This window comes from Cygnus olor, chromosome 2 (genome assembly GCF_009769625.2).
Source record: "Cygnus olor isolate bCygOlo1 chromosome 2, bCygOlo1.pri.v2, whole genome shotgun sequence".
Lineage (NCBI taxonomy): Eukaryota > Metazoa > Chordata > Aves > Anseriformes > Anatidae > Cygnus > Cygnus olor.
The window spans coordinates 37317081-37339902 of NC_049170.1; the positions used below are offsets into that span (position 1 = coordinate 37317081).

A 22822-nucleotide genomic window follows, 5' to 3' on the forward strand; every position below is an offset into this window, starting at 1 on the left:
CTTTATGACTTGGAGAGACATACTGATTACTTTTATCATTGTTCTGAGATATTATGGGCTTTACAGTGGTTTGGAGACAATAAATCATGTAAAGACTTTACAACATCCTCTCTGTCTGCTGTCAGCTAATTATATCTAAGGGGAAATACAGAGTAGTCCCTGAAGATATGCAGCAGCCCTACCAGCAGAACACATTTGGCTCTCATTCTCCTTTGGCTTTCACTGTCCAAGTATTGGAGAGGATTTTCACATTGGCTGCTGCCTCAACAGAAGTTCAGAAAAGACTTGAAGAAACAAAGTAGGAGAAATAACGATTGGACCAAGACTGTGTCTGAGAAAGAGAAGACATGAAAGGAGACCCAACTAAAGAAACAGAAGGCACATAGAAGGGATGAGAATTAAAACAAACAAACAAACAAAAGCAGCTTACTGGAGATCTACAGCAAAAAGAAGATGCTATGAATGACTGTAATGAAGATGACTAACAGGAGTCTGGGAAGATCAGAGATCAGAAGAGAAAGGAAAGAGAGAGACAGCCTATGGTAGTGAGCACAGACATCTACTGTCCTCATTTCAACTGGAGCCTTCAGGCAGGAAACAGAAATTTATGGTGACTGGAAGGAATGAAAGTAGTAACACATCAGAAGAACAGAGGAGAGATTTATCAGAGGACACAATAAAAGTAGGAGAATGGACATTAAACAGGAAGTAGGACATGCAGTAGAAGTATATTGAAAAAATATGATTACTGAATGTGAGGTATACTTCTAGGAGTGCAGTGAAAAGAACAACAGATGAGGAGGAGGTAAAATCAAAATTAGAAAGTTTTCATAAATAAAGATAGGACTTATATAAAGAAAAGGTGAAGTGAATGAGTTTTCTGACTGCTCTGCTCTCAGTACTTAGAACGTGAGGGAACAAGGTAGCTGGATCTTCCTTCTGCTCTCACTGCTCCTGCTGCATGAAATCACGGCATACGGTGCTTCTGGGGAGACACCCTTTCCCATCTCCCAGTTCAAAGTGAACAGGGGCTCCTTTTTAGTTCATGGACAAAAAAAGCACACAGTTCTTAGCCTACATTCCCACATAATGTAATGTTCCTCATCTGACACAGCTGTAAAGAGCTTAAGGGCTTGCTTCCCACATATGGCTTGAATTCAGAAGTAATCTACTCTTATTTTTGCAGTAGCAAAACCTAAGGCATAATGTCCTTTGAGATAGGGCAGCAACCCTTATGGAGTGAAAGAAGAGTCAAAGATTCACTAGAAAACACAGTTTCAAATGAAACATATGTCATCCTTCTGTCTGATACATACTGGATTGAATAAAAACAGAATTTCTATCTCAAATGCCCCAGTAGAAAATTTGTATTCTATGGCTCCTGTGAAGAGCTGTGTACATTTTGTGTAAGGTAGTAGTCAGAAAAGGACTGTCATGCAGCTTTTTTATAATAAATGCAGATGAAGCAACCGCTCTGCAGTAGGAAAACGTGTCCTGCCATTTCTTCTGCTGTTGGCTATGAAAATTCACAGTAATGAGTGTTTGTCTGTATGGCAGTGAGCTTCATAGAACAGATCAGCAATCCACATGGTTTGTAATCCCTTTCCTCTGAATGCAGCCTGGTATTCCCCGTTATGCTGTCAGGTACACACTCAGGCAAAGAGATCATCAAGAACAGCCATGGGGATGATGACCAGTTTTGAAACACTGATTCGTGTGGCTGTGAGGCACCAGTGGTTATCAATGAGTCTTCATTAGACTTGACTTTCAATTTACCTGTGGCATATTTTAATCAAGATCAGATTGACTACGTGGGGCTAGGCTGAAGGTGTGGTGTTCTAACCCTAGACTGGGCAGGTCGTGGCAGAGCAGTGAAAGAAACAGGGCAAGCACTGAGTGTCCCTGCACTGCTGCAGCTCCCCAGCCTCCAGCAGACAGTGGTTTAGAGACTTCCTGAGTAACTCGTGTGTTCAGATCATTATGTTTAGTAATCATCCTGTGTGAATTTTAGTCTTACCTTTGGTCCCACAGGTCCAGGCCATCCTACTGGTCCTGGCATCCCAGGGACACCCGGGGGACCTGGTCTACCCTTGAACGGAAAATATCGATTACAATGATTCATGTAACATGTCTCCACTGCAAACAGGAGATGTGGAGAAACAGTATTTTCAAGAAAAGAACCACAAATTCTTCTTTACCTTGTTCTTAATACAAAAAAATACTATGTTATATTCATAATACTGTTTATGTTGATGCTACTGGAGGAAATGTGGACTCACAGAAATACCAAGTTATACTGATGCAAATAAGTAGATCAGCTATAGAGGAAATCTACATGTAGTCAAAATAATAATCCAAAACCCCAGTATCGATAACTTAATTCTTCCTCTCATTTAATAATACAAAGTAAATCAAAAAGACCTGCATGTAATTCTATCTGTACAAATGCAATTTACAGTAAGAACGGAAACAAACCTTTAACTAAGACATTCCTGGTTTTATTTACCATTAATCTTATTATGAGCACTCATATTACTAGCTGTAATTGCTCTTTGTCTGCTATCGTGTGACTAGCAATAACTACATGCATACAGTTACTTATCTATTTTAACTTCTGCCTGTAAATCACTCCTTGACTAGCTGCTAAAATGATGCAGATCAGTACTATTCCACTGCTTTATACCACTTGACAATATGGTCTTAGAAATCTGATCATGACTTTGGAGCTAACAGTGACCTCCCATGAGCCAGGCAGCTTTTAGCAGGAATTATAACGTTTTATGGGCAACTTCTCTGGGACCTACTAGTTCTTGTCAGAAAAGTAAATACAAATTAAGGTTTGCACTCTTGTGTAGGTTGATGGGTGACTCTGTCTAATACATTAGTTTTGGAACACTTAAATATATCTAAGTAGTATTTTTGTTTACTATAGGGCATTTGAAATCTGTATTAAAGAAAAAGAACTCTTTGTTTATATGTTTCACATCCATTTGAATTACTGATAAGTAGCTAGTGTCAAAATCCTTTGCTTATTATTAGAATGGTATTTCTTTTCCTGGTTAGTGACTACCCCCCACATATCTCTGATTTCATTCTGCATTTCTGTCTTCTTTTAAAATTAATTACATTAAATGGAAGCACTTAACGACTGAGATAACATATTCTGTTTCATCACACGTAGGGGCACATATTTTTGACAATATATCACGGCTCATGTGTCACCAAGCACAAGATTGTAGTCAGCATATTACTTTGGTGCCAAAGCTTTGGAAGTGTAATCATTAATGGCCATTCCTCCTTCTGGGCTGTTCGGTTGAGCCTGGCTTCACCTCTGGAGCAGTAAAAAGGTTGATTTGGCTTTGTTGCTGTTGTTTTTAAATAGACCTTTTATGGTAGGTCCCATACTTTGCTTCCCCTGCCCACAGAGGTATAATTTAGGTAATTTTCCACTCTTTTAATTGTCTGGCTGGAGGTGGATGCTCTTACTGAGGGAATTTACCAAATTCAAACCAGCTGTGACAGCTCTCCAGCCCTGCACCCAGAGCCCCCTACCACTCCTCCATGGGAGCAACACAAACAGGCTCAACACTTCAACATTAGCTTATTTGTATTTATCGATTGCCTGTGCTCCTCTCTGACAGCTGCTACGTGTCAGGTATTAGGCTGGTGTCTGAGGCAGCACCTTTTGTTCATACCTTTCTTCCTGGCCTGCCGATCTCCCCCTGCCAGAGAAAGGAATATGTTAGTCTCAGAGATACCAAACAGACCACAGTGGCTCATTAGTCAATGCATTTATAAACAACACTGGGAATATCTTTATGTTCAGGACTTTTTTTCCAGAGGGTAAAACGGGAAGAATTTTTAACAGAGCTCCTAGACCTTTCCTTTATTCTCAGCCCTAAGTCTACAGTCACCTTGTTGTAAAGTAAAGCCCAGCTTCAGGTATAAGGTTCTTTAAGCATCATCATGGAGCAAATGCTTTGCAGGTCTGAAACTATAACTTCACATATAGACAGCTTTTACTATCTGATCTGACCCATACAACTAATGGTGGGTAGGAGACCTTTGCTCCTCCCATCCTCCCGGAGAACAGGGTGTTCAAAGACTGTGGGATTAGCAAGAGCACTGACTGGGGCACCCAAGCTACTCTCTTATCCATAATGTAGACACAGGCAGCTATCATGAGAAATCTCAGGATTGAAAATGAACACTGGAAGATGATGCTTTGAATTATATCTTCAAACTTATCGATAGCTCTACATTTAAATTAAAGCAAATCCCCACATGTCCATAAGACCCATCATTGACTAAACAGACAAAAAAAAAGTGAGCATGCCACCACCACCATCTCTTTCCTTGACTCCTCAAAACCACACCAAACACAGGCACATAACAACACATAACAACAGGCACTTACTTTCTCCCCTTTTGGTCCCATTATACCAGGAATTCCTTGTGGACCCTAGGGACAAAAATGAATGCTGTTACTGAGCTGTATTAGTAAGAAGGCACTGGTATTGGCCTTCCCCTAGCCCATGGCCCTGCCGGTGCCTCCTGGGAGCAGTGTGACCCCACAAGGTCAGGGTGTCGGATGTGGTTTGAATATTGCCTCTAAATGCCAGGTCTGAGTCACTGCTGAAGGCAGGCTGGAGAGTTGCACTGACATGAGAAGCACAGGAGCATCTCCTAGGTGAAGAAAACTAGCAAGAAAAATGGCCTGAGGCACATGAAAGAAGGGAAGTTATTGGAGTCTTGAAGAATTATCGACTGCAAGGACACAGAGACACTGCGTCAGCTGGCAAAGGAGGTCAGACAAAGAGGGACAAGGGAAATGGCATAAGACACATGGGATGGGCTCTGCAGGGTGCTGTAGACAAGGATTGTCACCGCTTCTGAATCTTTCACCAGCTTGAAGACGCTCATTTGAATTTTTGGCATCCTGGGCACAACTTTGCAATGATCTCCTCATGGGGTTTCCCATCCTCATCCCTGTTTCCTGCCTGCTCAGTTGGAACACAGCTTCCATGCAACCTCATGGGAAGGAGACAGTGGCTTTCAAATTTAGGGGCTGTTCATGCCTCTGCTGAATATTTTGCAGCCATTTTAAGAACTTCTTAAGAACTTCTTAGTACCACGGGCATTTTCACCAAAAAAAAAAAAAAAAAAAGACTTGTAATAGTAAAATCCACCTTCAAAAATTATTCTTTTTTTTTCCTTTCTGAAACAGTTTTCATAAAAAAGGCATTTTCACCTTTTTTTTCTTTTTTTTTGCATTTCACCTTTTCATAAAAATAACAAGAGGTCCCCAACGTTTCTTGCTTTGTGTATTTTCCTGTGTTTATGGAATGGCATTTTCTACAGAGTAATAGGAAATTGAAATGCTCTTGTTTGAAATACAATTGTCTTTACTGTTGTTGTGATTGAAGTACTTTAAAAACAAATAAACATCACATAACTTACGGTAATTTTGTCTCCTCATACTTAAACAAATCTCAAATTTTTAGTTAAATTGCAAACGTAGCTTTAAGCCTGACATTCTCTACAGTTAATATTACCCTCCTGCTGCTTAGTGGCCAGTTCAGATGTAAGCTATTCAGCGGAGATATTTGTTTCCTGTGGTTTGAACACAGCCCCAAAATATATGAATATACATCTCCCAGTTAGAGTGGAGCTGCCTTTCAGAGATAACCAACAGCAAATTTTCAAAAATCTTTTCCTACTTTCCTAAAATTGCAACTGAATGAAGTAATGTGGCTTTGGGAGGCTGGACATAAATAATAGTCAAGGGTGACATAATCTCAAAGACATGGTTAGAAAAGACCAATTCAGATTTGAAGTAGAGTTTGATCAAGGCTCCCAAATCTGTTTAAGCCCCAAAACATGAAGATATTCCATCCCTCTCTTTCAAGTGAGGCTTATTCCCCTTTCAGGAAACTTCTTAATCGAGGGAGATGCTCAGGAAATAAAAATAAAACTAAAAATCAGAAAAACAGTGTTGTTTCTAGAATGCTTCAGAGAACCCCTTTTGTTTCTGAATGACTAAGGAAAATCCCATGAGCTGTCATACAAGGAGCATTAGGTTGACCATATAAATCACTCCAGGTTAGGATCCTGGTTATCTTGTATGGTCCAAAACATGACACAAATTGTACATGAACAGGAGCAACCCACACCTTTAAATGTAAATCATTCCAACTATTGTAGTCAGTAATTTTAGACTTTCAGTACTGTAAATCAGAATGCACTGTATTAGAGTCGGAGCCAAATTTTATCTTCTTTCTTTCCCTTTACCTTGGGTTACACATGGGAGGAATTATATGCTGAGTCACATCATTACAAATCTAATTCTCCTTCTTTTGACAAAGTGTTAAAACTCAGCTCTGGCTCAACAGTATGAGCTTTTACAACTCATATGAAAGTCACGCATTTACAACAGAAAGCAATTCAGAAATACTTCTTAAATATTTCTTAGAAACAGTAGCACTTCTTTTCCCGTGACCATTTTCATAAAAGTATTGTCTGGAGGATTGCGGGCTCTAACATTGTCCCTCTATAAAACACCATCCCACAATTTATAATTAAAAATTCCAAAGTCATGTTATACCCATCCTACTGTTAGTGGTTGTGATAAAATCTGTCAGCCTACTCTATTTAAAATGCTCTTGGAGGGATCATAGATCATTCAGTTGCAAGGTTATTATTTATAGCAGTGAACCTTGCAGAACAATAGAACTGGTATTACTGTTTTTCCCATTTAAGTCAGAGATAGCATTAAGAGGATTGTTTCAAAAAGATAGTCTGGCAAAGACTAAAATTACAACAGCTTCTTCCACGTATACTGAAGATCTAGATGGTGCCCAGCACACCACGGGACTGCTCCATAGTGCAGAGATTTTTCTCAACACAGGATATGATAAACAATTGTTTTATCATCACCTCTCCATGTGCCTCCTAATTCACATGCTAAAAGACTTTCCCTTAAGTTTTATTTTTCTTTGGAGGGAACAAACTGGAACAGAAAGACAGATGGGTGATATTCTCCACAACGGTGAGACATGCACAAAACCCTCTCCTAGAAGTGGAACATTTCCTTGGAAGATTTCTGACCTCCTGCCCTATGCTTCAAACATATAAAGTGTAGATGAAATAGGAGCCCAAAGGGGCTGTCCCAAGGCTACCCAGCAAGCACAGACCTTGCAGGTTAAGCTGGAAGATCCCACAACTCCTGAACCCCTTCCCATTGCCCTCCTCAAAGCCCCTTCTTGTTTCTGGTCTGCACTGTAGGTATCGGCCTTCTCAGGGATGTACTCCACTAACACTCAAGTTCATTGCACCTCTTGTGCATCAACTCCATGGGCTCTTTCCCCTCATGTAAAAGAGTGTAAAGCAAGGAAATAAACCAACAAAGTGCCTCTGAAGGAGGTGATGGCATCTATGGGATTTTTCATGGGTGCCACCCACTGTAAAACTACGTGACAATGAAGGGTGAACTTGAAGTTTGGAGTATGCAAGGCAGGAATGAGAACACAGGGTAAAAAGCCTACATGATTTATGCACAGTCATACCAAAATGAAATTAAGCCAGAGCTTGATATGCTTATTAAGGCATAAAAGGCATTTACAGAAAATGTGTAACAGCTTTGTAAGGACCTTGGAGCAAGTGAAAGACTGCTGTGGTTTGTTCACAAATGCATCACTCACCTGGGGGCCAGGAGGCCCTGTGGGGCAATGCAATTCGGGCATTGTTATCTGGAGCTCCTGGCACAAGTCCTTCATGTCCAGAGTAAGCAGCTTCTACATAAGGTAAAATATATGAATGAACACTCTTGGAGAACATGGAGAAAAGCACAAATAAACCGCCACTACAGTCCAAACAGCACTTAATTACTGCCTGAGGGAGAAGCCTATGGTTTGTCACAAGGTTATCTTCATGGATGCTTCAACATTATCACTTCAGCATAGTGTCCTGCCCCACATTTCCTCCTCCTTTCCCAGGCATGCCGCAGCCAGGCTATCTCATCCCCTCCAAGCCAGTGTGGGACCCAGGGCTATTCTTAGACTTGACCCTGCTCTCCCCATCACGCTTTACAAGTAGCAGCTCCTCTACAAAAATAGCATCTTTGCTCTAATAATACCGACTGCACCCTGCATGGGTATAGGCAGTGTGAACTTCACTCCAGTAGATACCAGTCAGGAGGCATTCATTCACTACTGATCAGAGTGGATTCCCTTGAAGTTTTCCTAATCTTCTCACTTCAAAATTAAGCTCGCATGAGTAAACCGGCTTGTCTATGTCCTGTGACAAAAGAAATCTCCCCTGGAAATACAGATGAACACTGCAGCAGAAACACTGGCTTAGCAAACCTGCTCTTCATCTTCCAAGTGGAGAGGAGGAGGAGGAGATGGGAAAGAGGGAGGCAACTAGATTTTGGTTTGGGGGGAATAATTCCCTGAACTCAGTCCTGATCTCTCTGAAGACAGTGGGGGATTTTATGCTGTATTTTTTTGGGGGTTAGTTCTTGTCAGATAACTTTCTAATTACTGTTTACATAATGTTTCTACTAATTACAGTATTTGCATATGGTAAATGAGTAGTAGAATTAAGAAATGGACATTACGAAGTAGGTGGAAAAATTCTTTATATTGGGACGGAAAATGTATTGGAGGTAACAGACCTTGGCAACAAGTGCAAGTGGGCAAACTGTCATATACCCGCTGCATGCTGCATATGTTAACATATGTTTATGGATACATATCATCCAGAGCAGGTATGTGCATAGGTGTGAGAGTGAAAAGTCCATACCAGCAACTCAAACTCATCTTTCTTTCTGCAAAATGAAATGGTGGGAACAGATTCCTTGGGAGTATTTTAGGACTTCATTTCACTGACTAAGGCAAACGTGATACAAAATAGGACACATGTATAGCATACACTTTGAAGTCATTGTGTAGGATGCGAAATTGTCTTTCTGACCTTCCTTGGTTTACTGCATTTACATTTCCTTTAGTTCAGGATTGCCTTGCTCTAGGAAAGCAGCACAGCCCTACCAACATAGACAGATGGGTTTGCTGAGTGACACCATCAAGCAGTGCTGAGAGAGGATACTTCAGTCTTTGTCACACATCAAAAGTCATGTAAATAGAAGAGAAAGGCTCCCGGGCCACACTTACAGTGCTCCAGCTGTGCCTGAAGTATGGCGGTGGAAACAGGGGCGGTGGAGGAGGGCCAAGGAGACAGCATGGTCTGTGGTGAAGCTGTTTCTTCTGTTCCAAACAAGGGAGATCTGTTCAATACAAACATCATCCATTGTCTTGAACACCACAAATATTTCTTACAGAATAAGGTGCTTCCATTCCAAAGGACTTTTGTACACCCTGCATCCATTGTAGCACTGGATCCAAGCAGGAACTTAAGAATTTGTGTGGTCCCTCAAGTTTATAAGGTCTTCATGTGGTGAAGGCTATGCAGAGTTTTAAGCTCTAAATATGGCTATGACACAGGCTGATTTTGGAAAATATAAGATACCCAATGTTAGGAAATAGATTGAAATATATATTTATCTCTCTCTCTCTCTGTCCTGTTCCAAAAGTGTATTAGAAATGGCATCTTCTGGTTACCATCACAGCCCGCATGTGACCAGGGAGCACTGCGTGCTGCTGCCCACCAGCCTTTCCCATGGACCAAAATACTTCAGGGTCTTTTCTAATAACAGTGCGGGCAGTTGTTCCACTGCACGTCTGATGATATTTCCCATGGGCCTGAAATCACATTGCCTTATTTCTGATTTGTGCATCGTCACTACAAATAAAGACTCTGCAACCCAAACTTAGCTGACAGCTTTGCCACCAAGTGTTGAGCAAGGCAGGCCATCAGTGCTTTTCAGCAATGTGTTTACCCTTTTCTGAGGGGAAAACTTCCATCGACAAAATAAGCAGCTGTGACCAAAGAACCACAGAGAAATGATGTGAAGATGATGCATTTATACTGTCTCGTCTTTTCTGAATCTATTTACTCCCCAGGAAATCACTCTGGAATCAGGACGAGGGCCTTCTGCAAAGGTTTTGCCAAGTGCAGGACATATTTATTTGTCTCTGTTGGTTTCTTCCTCTGGCTACTGGCAGCCAGGGATGGGTGTCTGTGAAGTGAAGGCTGGCAGGGAGCCAGATACAGTAGGAAGAAGAGCCTATGGTAAAGTATCTGGTATTAATAGAAAATCTCCAAATTAAGTTTCTAGGAAGACAAACCTGGCAAAATTGCTAGATTTGTGTGCAAATCAGTTGCAGGCTGGTTTTTAATCACATCTGAAGGCAAGGCATATTTCTCTAAGGGACAAAGAAACTTCTAATTTTTCAAATGTCTCAGAAAATGTATTACATCCCATTCCACCACCCCACATTCATGGGAACAGCATTTTGCCCAGTCCTCCTGCACTGAAAACAGCTGCCCAGATGAGTGTGGTTGTTAAAGGCTGCCAAGGGAGCAGCTCAGCAGGCGTTTCACCATCTTGTTTTGTGTCAATATCAGACTTATTGGCTAGGTCAGGGAGCCACTTCTGGTGTGTAGCTACCTGAAAACAGAAACCAGCTGCAGTCGGTTCCACTGATGCTAGGTTACATCACACCTTGTCTGAAAAGACAATCTAGGCACAGGGTCCAGGGAAATGCATTTCACAAATGTCATTTCAGTTACCTTTCTGAACTTGAATTGTTTTGTAAAGTGGCATTTCTTTCCTTTCTCCAGCCAAAAAAAAGAAAGAAAGAAAGAAAGAAAGAACGAACGAACGAAAGAAAAAAGGCCAAAGATTTCTACTGGCAGCAGAATTCAGAAGTAGCTTATATGTTATGCCGATTTTTTTCTCTACCAAAATGTTATTTGAGATGATATAGTTGAGAGGTAAGTCTGTTGAAGTCTGAAAGTGTCCATAGTAAAGACTCTGTCTCTCTATCTGAACTTTTCCTACGAAGTCTGAATTCAAAAGAAAACTTCAATTTAGAGAAAGTCAAAAGATTTATAATTAAAAAATAGAGATAATGTATATATATATATATATTTATTTATTTAAAGCTATAAACATATACTAACGATGACAGTGCCCTTTAAAAAGCAGCAACGGTTTGAGTACTCCTATCTCCAGTTCACACACATGATAACATACAGAAACATGTAGAGTTAAACTCTGTATTGGCTTGCCCTGAATTCAGTCACTAACAGCTGTACTGGGTTGGGCTGGGATGTTAACTTTCCCTGCAGCAGCCCATACAGTGCTGTGCTCTGCACTTGTAGCTAGAACAGCCGTGGTATCACACCAGTGTTGTGTCTGCTGCTGAGCAGTGCTGGCACAGCATCAGGACTCTCTCTAACCCTCCTAGGGGGTGGGCAAAAAAGTGAGAAAGAAACATCACCGGGGCAGCTGACCTAAACCAACCAAAGGGATATTCCATACCATATGATGTCACTCAGCAATAAAAGGTGGAAAAAGGAGGAAGAGGGGAGGGGTGGGCTCTCGTTGTGAAAACGTCTGTCCTCCTCCCGAACACCGGCTACGTGTGTTGAGGCCCTGCTTCAAGGACGTGGTCAAGCATCGCTCATTTGTGGGAAGTAGAGAGTAATTTCTTTCCTCTGCACTTCCACATAGCCTTTACTTGTTTTGTTTAGTTTTCCCTTTCCCCCTCCCTTTTCCCCTTTCCTTTTTTTTCCCCTTTAGTTAAATTGTTAATTGTTTAGTTAAATTGTTTAGTTAAATTGTTTAATTAATAATAATCTTTCCTTAATAATTATTTCTTTTTTTTCCTTTAATTAAATCATTCTTATCTCAACCCGTGAGTTGTTCTTTCCTTTACTTCTTCCCCTCCTCATCTAAGGAGGGGGAGTGAGAGAGCGGTTGTGGTGTTCTGCTGCCTAGCACGGTAAAACCACCACAACAGCCACTGCAGAAAAAGTTTTGCATTACTGCAGTTGTTCTGCTACTTAAAATAAAATAAAATAAAATAAAATAAAATAAAATAAAATAAAATAAAATATTTTTATTTAAATATTTGGCAAAAATAACATTAAATACAGATCATAGAATCATAAAATCACAGTATACTCATCATGCCCTCATGAGTAAAGTCAAGTCCTGGATTATAAAATATTGGCATTTTCCTTTTATGAAAGCTAAGTCTGAAATTATTTGGAAGAGTATTATAGCATATATTATTATTAATAATTATAATAATATATTATATATATTATACATTATATATATTATTGTTATATATATAATATATAATATATATTATATATTATATTAGTATTATATTGTGAAACCACCATAGCTAACAAAGTTGGGAGCAAAATAGCCATTGGTTGCAGTCTTTATAGTCTTATTCTAATTTTACTATACTCGCAAGTTAGGTTGAAGATCAGTTTAGGTTTGCTGGTATAAACAGTGATAGCATGTACTGACCTCATATGCAAAAACTATTCAAAAAGCATGCAATTACTATTACTACTATATAGACTAGATACCGGTTATATAATGATGTAGGTAGTTCGTATTTCAGGGGCTCCATCATCAGTCATGGCCATGCTCTGGAAGGTGGATTTGTAAAGCAAATATTTAAGAAATGGCTGATCCTAGACCCAAGGACCCTCCACACTCAGGTATGACGGGCGGATAAAACAGAAGAGGGAGCACAAAATGAGAGTCACAGACCACAGGTATGAATATTATAATATGATCTTCCAATAAACACTGCATTTCATTGGTATGGATTTTGTAACTGTGATAGGTCCAGGATGCAAAGCCAGTTCAGTGTTGGCCTGTTTTGCAACACAAAAATATTACCTTGGTAGGCTTACAGGCTGTCAGCAAATGCAATATATATCGTTAGGCTCCAGGTTAGCTTTGATTGCTAAACACAGCTTCATAATACTCTAGTCCCCATCAGTGGAAAAAATCTCAGCCCAAGAATAGGACTGTCGTTTTCTGTGAAATGTGAAGACCCTACCTACACAGCGAGCTCAATTACACTTCTTGTGTGGAAACTCCTCTATCAACATCTTCCATATCAGAGAAAGTATTCGGTAAGAGTAGGAAGGCAAAATGAAAAGCTCCATATAGGGCTTGTCTAAGTGGCAGTTGTTTCTGGAGAGCATAAAAATTAAGATAGTCAGCTTTAAAATAGAAAATGTTTACTATTTTCAAACTCAAATTATTTTTATGGTCCAGAAAGCGACTATATCAATCTATGAGTAAGTGTTGCTTCAAGATATCATATATTTTAGATAAGCTTTAAACTGTTTCATTTTGTTTTTGCAGACTGCTTGCTCCTGGTGTTATCTGGAAGCCAAAAACTGCGATCTGAGATGGTCCAGTCTCCAAGCCGTCCTAGGGCTGAGCCTAGAGCTGACTTTCAACACTGTGAACCCTCCTGGCTGCAGCGGAGGTACCAGAGGGAAGTGCTGCCCTGGGTCCAGGTTAGATTTGCAGGATTTCATTGCAAAAACTGTATGCAAGCCATGAAAATGACTTCTGCCCTAAAATCACAAAGGTGTAGGCTAGCTGGATCGATGACGCTGGCAGGAGAAAAGGGCATGACACGAAAAAGATGTGCAACATGTGTTTTCCTTCCTATCTGCAACCACACTCACCCAGCAAGCCCTGACTGGACGATGAGCTGCTTTCCGAAGCCGTGTCACCCTGACAGCAGTGCTGGTGGCCTGCCCAGTTTCTGACTGGCAGGGCCTGCTAGATGGAGACCTCCGATCGCTGACACCCCATCACAGGTGCTTCTCCCACTTGGACGGCCGTCAGAATTAATAATAAACAAGCTGGGCAGATGGGTTAGTTAATGAACGTGGGCTCGTCCGGCTGAAACTGAGACTTTCATCTGCTTTGCTGTCATGCATTCAGGCTCCTCTTGCCCTCCTGGCAAGGACAGCAGCTCGCCACGGGCAGTGGCCATCAGGCGTTATCCTGTGTGTCTATCACAAGGTGGCCAAGGCACATCTTCCCTCACAGATTAGGAAAGTTTAGGAGCTTGTGAAAGGTGCCAAAGTCCCAGGGGAGAGGGCAACACCGGGAGGAATGGGTGAGGGTGGGCAGGTTGAGCTGGGGTACAGCTCACGCCTGGAGCTGGATCAGGCCATGAGGTTCACGAACAGGCTGCATCTCTGTGTCCTTATCAACTTAGGCCTTACGACCTGAATACTCCATCTGCTATGTACCAGGTGATGTCCATATAGCCAGGAAATACAGCAACTCCTACAGCTTATGCACCAGTGCCCATGCTGGGGAAAGCAGTGACCCAGGCAGATCCTGTGGGAGCCACAGGATGAAGACATTTCCCCATCATTTTTGTGGAAAATGAAAAGCTCCAGCCAAAACAAGCTTATTTTCAGCCAAGAATAACTTATAGAAATATGAAAATACTCTGTGCCAGAAACCCTATTTCTAATCCCCAAAGTGGCTACCGGTTGTGGCATAAGTTTTGCGCGCTTTACCAGCTGGCGCAGAGTCAGAAGCTGTCATAATAAATAAATAAATAAAGGTGTTTAAAACAAGCTGGTGTTCAAGAAACCTTGCCAACAGCACAGATATTGTGCTCACGGCCCCCAGCATCTCCCAGTACGTCCCCTTGGCTCGTGTCCCCCTGCACCCGGCCCTAGCGGAGCCCCTTGCAGCCCTGCTGGAGCAGGCCCCTGCCAGCAGACGCTGCAGAGGTGGCAAGGCTCAGGAAAGCAAAGGAGCATACAAGATTTCCCCAGAAAAGGCATTTTATTCCCCGTAGGCATATATTTCAGCCATTTCATGTGTGCATATGTGCTTGTGTGGGCGTGGGGGCAATGTGTGTGTCTAAAGATTATATACTGCTCCCCCAGAGGATTACAGAAGGAAACTTCTGGGATTAGCGCAGAAGGAGAGAGGAATATTTGCTTGGGTTGGCTCTGTGCTCCAGTGTCACAAGAACATAAAAGTCCCAATAAAATCTGCATGGTGGAACACTTCAGTGGGTTATAAAATGGGTTTCTAAAACAAACCTGTGGTTTATAAATCCCAGTAACCACTGCAAGGCTATTATGTGCAGTTTTGCTTCTGTTGGCTTCCATGGGTTCTTCCATGGCTTCTAGAGCTTCCAGGGCTCTAGACACTGCTCATTGATGTTGACAGCAATGTGTGCTCCCCTTCCAGTCGTGAGGAACTGAGGCACAGAGAAGTTAAGCAGCAGCCCCATAGCCATGGATGACCCATTTACAAAACCTGAATGAGAATTTCCGTCCTGTAAATCACAGTACCTCATCCCAGTCATTTTATAAACCAGATTATAACACTCCATTTCTTGTCACACCAGAATGATGCTATGAATATGTTGAGTACTAAAGCTTACTGCCACCCCTAGAAGAGCCTGAAACCCTAAAGCTTAATGCAAGGTGGCCACTCTGTCAGCCCCAAAAGACTCCTGCATGCAGTTCACTGCCACACGTTCCTCTCCCATTTTATCTGCGAGATGAGTAGTACCAGAGCAGAGACACCAAAGCCATCCCTCTCCAACTGCAAGATCACAATCTGTCAGGGCTGGCATGGCTCAGAAATGTACTTGACTTTGATGTTGGCCCACCACGTGCTCAGTCAGCCCCAGACAACCCATCTGAGAACGTGGGTGTTGCTGTATGCTCCGAAAGGCACCAGAGAAATGCCTTCAAATTCCTGCCAGAGACTTTGATACCAGGGACTAAATTAATTCCATGTGACTCCCTTGTGGCAACAGACTCACAGCCCAGCTGACTTTACTCTCTGGCCTTTCACAAAGAAATAGCTCTGTATTGACTTGGTATTGTACAAGGCCATAACTTTGCAGGTTTTAGAAGCTAAAAAAGTCCATTGACACTTCTTCCTGGGCAGAAGAAAACTGAAACTGCAGCCCTGCCTTCTTCAGGCACAGCATCTCCCTTCACTTGTGTGCCTGCCCAGGTGCATGCATTTATGCATACACGCTGGCAAAAATGGCTATCAGCTGCTTTTCTGTTTTCCCCCAATCCATCAGTCCTCTTCTGCATTCCTCCTATGTCCATCTTCTCATCCCAAATCCCCTTTCACCATTACATTTTCCTGCATACAAAGAGCATCCCCCTGATGTCCTTTCCAGTAAAGAGATGATTTCTTGGAGATGAGAGGGGAAGAAACACAACACTTAGGCTGGTTTCTGTGAATTACTGTGGGATTTTTCTCTCTCCTATTTCTGATCTCCCCCAAAGAGTTCCCCCTGGAACCGAAGGGCTTTTCCCATTTTCCTTTGACCTACAAAGCTGCAGCACAGAATACGTCAGTAAAGCCTCCCATGCTAAAAATTTCATTTAATCCTGAATCCATAATACATTCAACACCCCTCCCATTTTAACCATTGCCTGATAAATTTCCTTTCTTTGTGCAAGTGTCCCACCCCTAAGGTTCCCAGGCTGTCTCATTTGGCAGCCACACGCTATCCTAACACCAAGAGTTAAAGCCTGCAGGGGTGCATGGCCTGTCCTGACCACAAACTTCCTCCTGGACAAACACAGCTGGTATTTTTCTGTAAATGTAACTAGGGCTGACAGTTTCCCTTCAGCAGCTGTAGCTGCTGCTATTGCGCTGCTGGTGCTGCCCTGCCAACAACAGCCCAGCCACGGGCAGCCTCTATGTCTGATACAAAATGGGCTTTGAAAAACAGGGATGCTAAAATGCAAAGTCACAGACTGTTCCCACTGCAGGGGTTTGCTAATATTGAAATAAACTGCCTGCAATGGGAGCAGAGGCCTGCAAGCACTATGTTTCTGTGAGTACACGGGGAATAAGCTCATTTCACAGTACTTTACATTGCCTGTCTGTGGAGTTCCTCTCACTAAAACCACCTGAATTTGAAACAGCTTGCTTGGCTGTGCTAGAATTTAAGCCTCCACCACCCAGTCTGATCACAGTAAAAATCAGCAGTGTGTCCAACGCTGTGCCAGCTCCTGCACCCACCTCCATCCCTGGTGGCAGGAGAACTTGTTTACCACAAACAAGGCTTAGGTGGCATCTCCAGAAGAGCTTCCACAGCCTGAAGATAGACACCTGCCTTACTTATAACACAAACCCTGTCCCAGGAAAAAACAGAAAAAAACAATCAGAACTGGCCACCAGCTTGTCCCATCCTGCTGCACTTCAGGAGTCCAGGTTCGGTATTTCAGGATGCCCACCAGCCCACCACTTGAAGACAATGGAGCTGATCGTCATATTAAATTGGGGGGGAGCAGAGGAACACAGAGGGGAACACTTGGTCCTTTCACCTGGTCATCTGCATTTCCTCAAGCAAATGAAAGTTCATGATACTCACCCTAAGCGGCATAACACTGACTTTCATTTGCATTATAGTCAATTAATTTCTTTTGGCAATCTGCATGTCTTTTCATTCAGTAATCCAGATTCAAAGAGGCCGTGCCCAGTGAAATGGAGAGCTCCTTTTCTTTGGGAAAGCAAGTGTAACAGGCAAAAGGCAGAGAAAGCATGAGGAATACTGCCAGTAACTCAGCTGTTGCAGCCCCATTTCATTCCTTTAAATTAATCAGCCAAACTCATTTCACAGGACTGTGTATGAATATTGATCACAGGAGAAAAACCTATCAAGTGATACATTTTTGTGATGCATAAAAGGAAGTTTGGGTCAGAAGAAGCATCAGAAGATGCTCTTCTCCAGCTCCTGGTGGTTTCTGAAGTACTTTCCCCCCTCCCTGTAAAGCCCCAGAAAACTTCAACCGGGATGAGTAGGAGAGGGAAAGGAAGAGTCTTTCTGCCACCTGAATCTGGAAGATGGCTTCCTTCAGCCTGGTTCTTACAAGGCCCACTTAGCCCTGCTACAAGGGAGCATAAAATTCACACCTAGCTTTCATTATGTGATTGCGACAGTGGAGGCACTTGGATGTCCTGTTCAAGTGCACAGTGCAGGAACCTCAGCAGAGCAGAGCTCTGAAAAAATGATAACGAAGGACGTTATAAACACAGTGTCTTAGGGAAGGGATACGACAGGTTACCCTGGAAGGAACCCCCCTGCCTCAAGGAGAGTTGAGTTACCCACCCCTGGGGGGGCTCTGCTTCCACGTGGAGCTGCAGCCACATGCTTGAGCGTATTGTAACGCTAATCCCAAAGCATTTCCTCCAGAAATGATGCTTCAGCACTAGAAGAAACACTGACATGACATTCAGAATACTTCCAGGAAAAATGATGCGCTGTTGCTTGAGGCTGATGGGACTATGATGCGGAGTTGGCAGCAAAACAAAAAATAATCCAGATTATTATTCTTCCCCCAATTATCCTACAAACTTTTCCCCCCCATGAGTTGTTTATCTCTATTTTATAGTTACGGCCTTGTGACCTGTGAACATTTTTATCTGTGACCTATTGCTATAGAAAGATCTCTGAGAATAGAAATGAAAGTACTTTTAGTGCAGAGGTTTTCAGGCACCTCTGAAAAATAGCTATATGTGTTCTTCCAATTGTAGGAAAGACAAGTGGTCACTGAGTGTTAAATGTGACTACTTTCAGAGTTTGCAAGTACAATGCCAAAATTCATTCTTTAAATGTGAAATTACATCCTGGTGCCAGATACAAAGAATTAACTCAGCTGACAGTCACAGAAAATTTGAGAAACCATTAAAATAACAGAATTTAAGTGGAATTAATTCACCTTCTGCACACACTGTGAGATTTCTACTGGAAAACAGAGAACTTTTTGCTTTTTTCTTAGGAGGTGTTTCATCAACTGCTGGTGCAATCAAAGCACTAAAGGAGTTTTCTTTTTCATTGCATGATTTTTCATACCAAATAGAGAATTCCTTGCCCCGATTAGCAAGCAATAATTGGCACTCAGGTATGTAACAGTTCACCAAAATACGGCTCATTGTCCAGCCCTGTGGCATGACAATTGAATTATACACTAGATATTATTCTGACACGTATTAGCAAGTAGAAATTTGCAACACGTTCGTGATAGAGCCTTAAGCCCACAGACAAAACAGATGGGGACACGGGAGGACAGGGAGGGGGCCAGCTGTAGCCTCTGCCCCGGCAGACCTGGAGGCTGTGCCGTGGGAGCTGGTCTGCTGCAAAGAGCAGAGCCTGGCCACAGCCAGCATCAAGGGCTGAAGGCATAGACTGCTGTTGTACAACACGGCATTTAGGCGGAAAAATCTTCTATGGAGGAAGAAGGGATTATTTCCTGAACCATTATTTTTTAAAGATGATAGCAATTTAAATGTCTTCTCTAGACACACAAGTGTGCTCCACAGGAGAAAAATCACTGCTTAGGCCTGTCCATGTAAGCCATGGAAAAGTGAACTTAGGGTTGGTCTGGCATGAATCTACTAGTTTCAAGGCAGTGTAAACATCTTCAAAACAATTTCTGAGGTTTAATAACTTACGTACTATTGCAAGGCAATCAGGAACATATCAGAGAAAATAAATTTTGATGTTCTGTACCTCAGCAAAAACTAATATCAACCTCATGGAAAAAGGACACCCAACTGAACAGAAATGATAACAAATGGAAATGCTTTTTAGCATCCCAAATAACTTAGCAGAAAAACATGTATTAGTTCCCAGAGGTTCAAAAGAATGGATTAAATTGTTTTCCAAAGGATGTATTTCTTCTACCATTAGGATTCTTTAGATGTTATCTTAAAAGCTATCTGAAATGACTGCAGAACTCTAATGGCTGCTTTATTAAATGTTATAGGGTTTTTCCACAAAGGGTATCTGCACTACTCTTTGGACCTCAGAATCTTATTATTTGATTAAGAATATTCTTAAATGAATGGACTGTTCAAACCACTGCAGGTGACATACAGTGTGTTAGCTCTGCACATTTCAAAAGATTAAAAAAAAACAAAACATAGGTGAAATCATTCATACTGACTGTTATTGAGTCCAGGAATCCATCGTCTTGCACAGGCTACCCTTCTGATTGCTGTTCTCTCTTAAATGCCTCAAATGTGAACCATCTGGCTCTGTGGTCACACAAGAGACATGAGAGAGAGAGAAAAGACTTTAATTCCATGTCTAAGGCTGATCTGATGTAGTCTTAAAATGTGCACCCTTTAGGACACTGTCTTGATGTCAGAAACACAGGGAGGACCTGAAGGCAGAGCTGACCTCAACCTACAAATCTCATCTGAACCGTCCAAAATTTGACACTGAAGGAATCCAGGATTTTAGTTAGAAGCATCTTTTGGTTAGAAGTAATTTGCCATAAAATAGTGAAAATTCCTCCAAGAGAAGATGGAGTCAGACTTCTTGTCAACTTTCCCCTTCCTTTGCACAGAACATGGGTAAAGGAGAGTCTTGCTGACCAAACTAAAACCTATTAAGTGGGATTTCCAGTGCCCTGGCTCAGCTGACAACTAATTTGTTTTGCCTTTGCCTAGCAGGGATTTTCCATGCAGTGGACTCTTGTTTGCTATGTAAGTCATCTGAGTATTTGTTAGTGTCATAGCCAGAGCCAGATGATGTTTATTCTGCTAACATCCAGTCGGGCTCCAGCAGCACTCATTGAGGTCAGGGCTTTATTTATAGAAGCAGATATACATTGAGATTCATTTTCTTTCCCTTGCTGTAATCTACCTAAGCTCATCCAAAATAGAAAGAAACATGCAGACATGCAAGTAATATACTAATTGGGCCAGATCCTCCAGTGGCATGAATTAGCACAACACCAAGCCAATGGAAAAAACAAAAACAAACGAACAAAAAAAAACCCAACAGCATTTTAGTACAGCTGAGGCTCTTGTCTATTATTTCTCACAGGGATGGGAAGGGAGGGGTTTAAAAACGAGAAATAATAAAACAAAAAGCAAAAGCCATGAAGCAACGAAAATGTCCCAGCCTGTGGCAGAGCAGCTCTGCAATGCAAAATTCCTTCACCCAGATCTGCAAAGTGAAGTATTTCTTCCTCTGTGCTCCCAGTCACTGGAAAAGTGCAAGAACCAGCGTGCAGAGGAGAGGTCCAGACAAGGTAAAGTAACAAGACTTAAAGCGATTTACCTGAGGAAACTGAGAAGGCATTGTCAACGTACGAAGTCTGAGAGAAAGCAAAGCAGAAGACAAGCTGAAGGTAAAATCCCCAGGCAACAAGGCTGAGGGCAAACATGCTGCCTGCGCCCTGGGCAACTGCAGCCTGGAGGCGCAGCTCTGCTTTGGGGCTTGCTCGCTCTCTACTCTGCCTCTCTGTCTGTCTTGCCTGCTCGCTTCCTCTTTCCTCGCTCGCTGCGGGATGCGTGTGTGTCTGTGTGTCTGTGTGTGTGTGTACGGCTCTCGACCGCTCTCGCTCTCTCGCCGTGCCTTTAGGAAGAAAGAATGCCAACCATTTCCCATTAAATCTTCTCCTTACACTAGGCACGGTTATATTTAACTCCTGTGCTGGATCAGTTGCCCCCATTGTGGATGTTAGCTGCTAAAACGGTGGCGGGGGGGATTCTGTTTTGGTAACAGAAGCAAAAAGGCACTTTGGTTGATAATAATAATGAGCAGGAAAGGAAGAGATTAGAAACTGGACTATAAACAGCATCCTTCAGTGCAGGCAACCAGACACCAATGTCGAGATGAATAAAATCCCTGATTGATCATCTTCTACAGGTCACTAATTGCCTTAATGAGAGAGATGAGCAGTGACCTAACATCTGTTTATAACTGGGGGTGCTTTGCATTCACTTACACCGTGCATCTTCGGCTGAGGGATGCCACTGAGGCTCCACAGCCACTGACCAGAGATCATTATTTAGCATTTAAGAGAAAATGAAAGCATCACTAGTAGTTGATCAGATGCTGTGTGACTGCAAAGAGTTTAGTGACAGGGTGCAACAGGTAGAAGAAACAATAAGTGTGCCATTATGAGGTGACTGAAACGCAATCGGCTCTGGGGATGGTGGCAGCCGACGCACCACACAGAGCCGTGGGAGGAAAACAAACCTCTCGTTTCTGAAAAGCAGTGTGTGCCTTTGTTACCTGTACAAAAGCTTGGCGTTTCTGTGCTTTGTTCCAACCGGCAATAAGTTTCTGTCATGAGAAGGGTCCTTCATACGTTCCCTTTCTGCTTGGGATCTGACAGCTGTTTCCATTAAAAGCAGAGGTACTCATTGGTGTGAAAACCATCATTACTCCCGCCCTCCCAGATGGAGATGTTCATTGCCCACTGCTTATTTGTCTCCCGAGATAAACAGGGGAATCTTTTGGATTAATTACAGAATTGATTTTTTGTTTTCACTTGAGAAAAATTACTCACTGACAGGGACAGTGATGTGTCCCCTTGGGTGATAACTCTTACTGCACACTACTAAAGGGCAAAGTGATGCATCTGCACAATTCTATTTAAACTGTCTTGGCTTTTAGTAGTCCCTACAAAGTTTATCATGACAAGCCCTAAGTATACAAGAAAAATATCCAGTTGCCTGATTATAAGGATAAGCAGCGGACAATCCCTACCCTAGAAGCCTGCATGAACACTGGAAAAACATCCTCAGAAGTTAAAATGTCATGATTTTATCAAAAGATTCACCTCTGAAAATGTTTGACCAATACTTAGTGAAAGCAATGGCCAAATAATTTCAAATCCTCCTGAAATCCTCCTATACTCTTGTAGCAATTGAAAACTTGGTAAAAGTTTGCAGTACAAAATACATTCTGTTTGAAAAAGAAACTAATGAATCCTATAATACTGCAAAGAACCAAGATCATACTGTAGGACCCATATTTTTCCCCACCTCTACCACCCTGTTTCAACTTGAATTCTTGTTTCTCCAGACTACAACAGAAATGCAAGATCAGGTAATAAC

The 22822-nt window shown here is 42.1% G+C and overlaps 1 protein-coding gene across 2 annotated transcripts in view; it reads right to left on the reverse strand.

Moving 5' to 3' along the window:
* COLQ (collagen like tail subunit of asymmetric acetylcholinesterase) overlaps positions 1-22186 on the reverse strand; it is a 41683-nt gene extending 19497 nt beyond the window's left edge. For both annotated transcript variants that reach the window (XM_040549633.1, XM_040549632.1), the window contains exons 1-6: positions 21036-22186; positions 9171-9283; positions 7701-7793; positions 4418-4462; positions 3696-3722; positions 2018-2089 (exon numbers count right to left, since the gene is read on the reverse strand). In XM_040549633.1, coding sequence (XP_040405567.1) covers positions 2018-2089; positions 3696-3722; positions 4418-4462; positions 7701-7793; positions 9171-9283; positions 21036-21429 — 744 coding nt within the window. In that variant the 5' untranslated portion in view covers positions 21430-22186. The remainder of the gene's footprint in view (positions 1-2017; positions 2090-3695; positions 3723-4417; positions 4463-7700; positions 7794-9170; positions 9284-21035) is intronic.
* Positions 22187-22822: the final 636 nt, after the last annotated feature.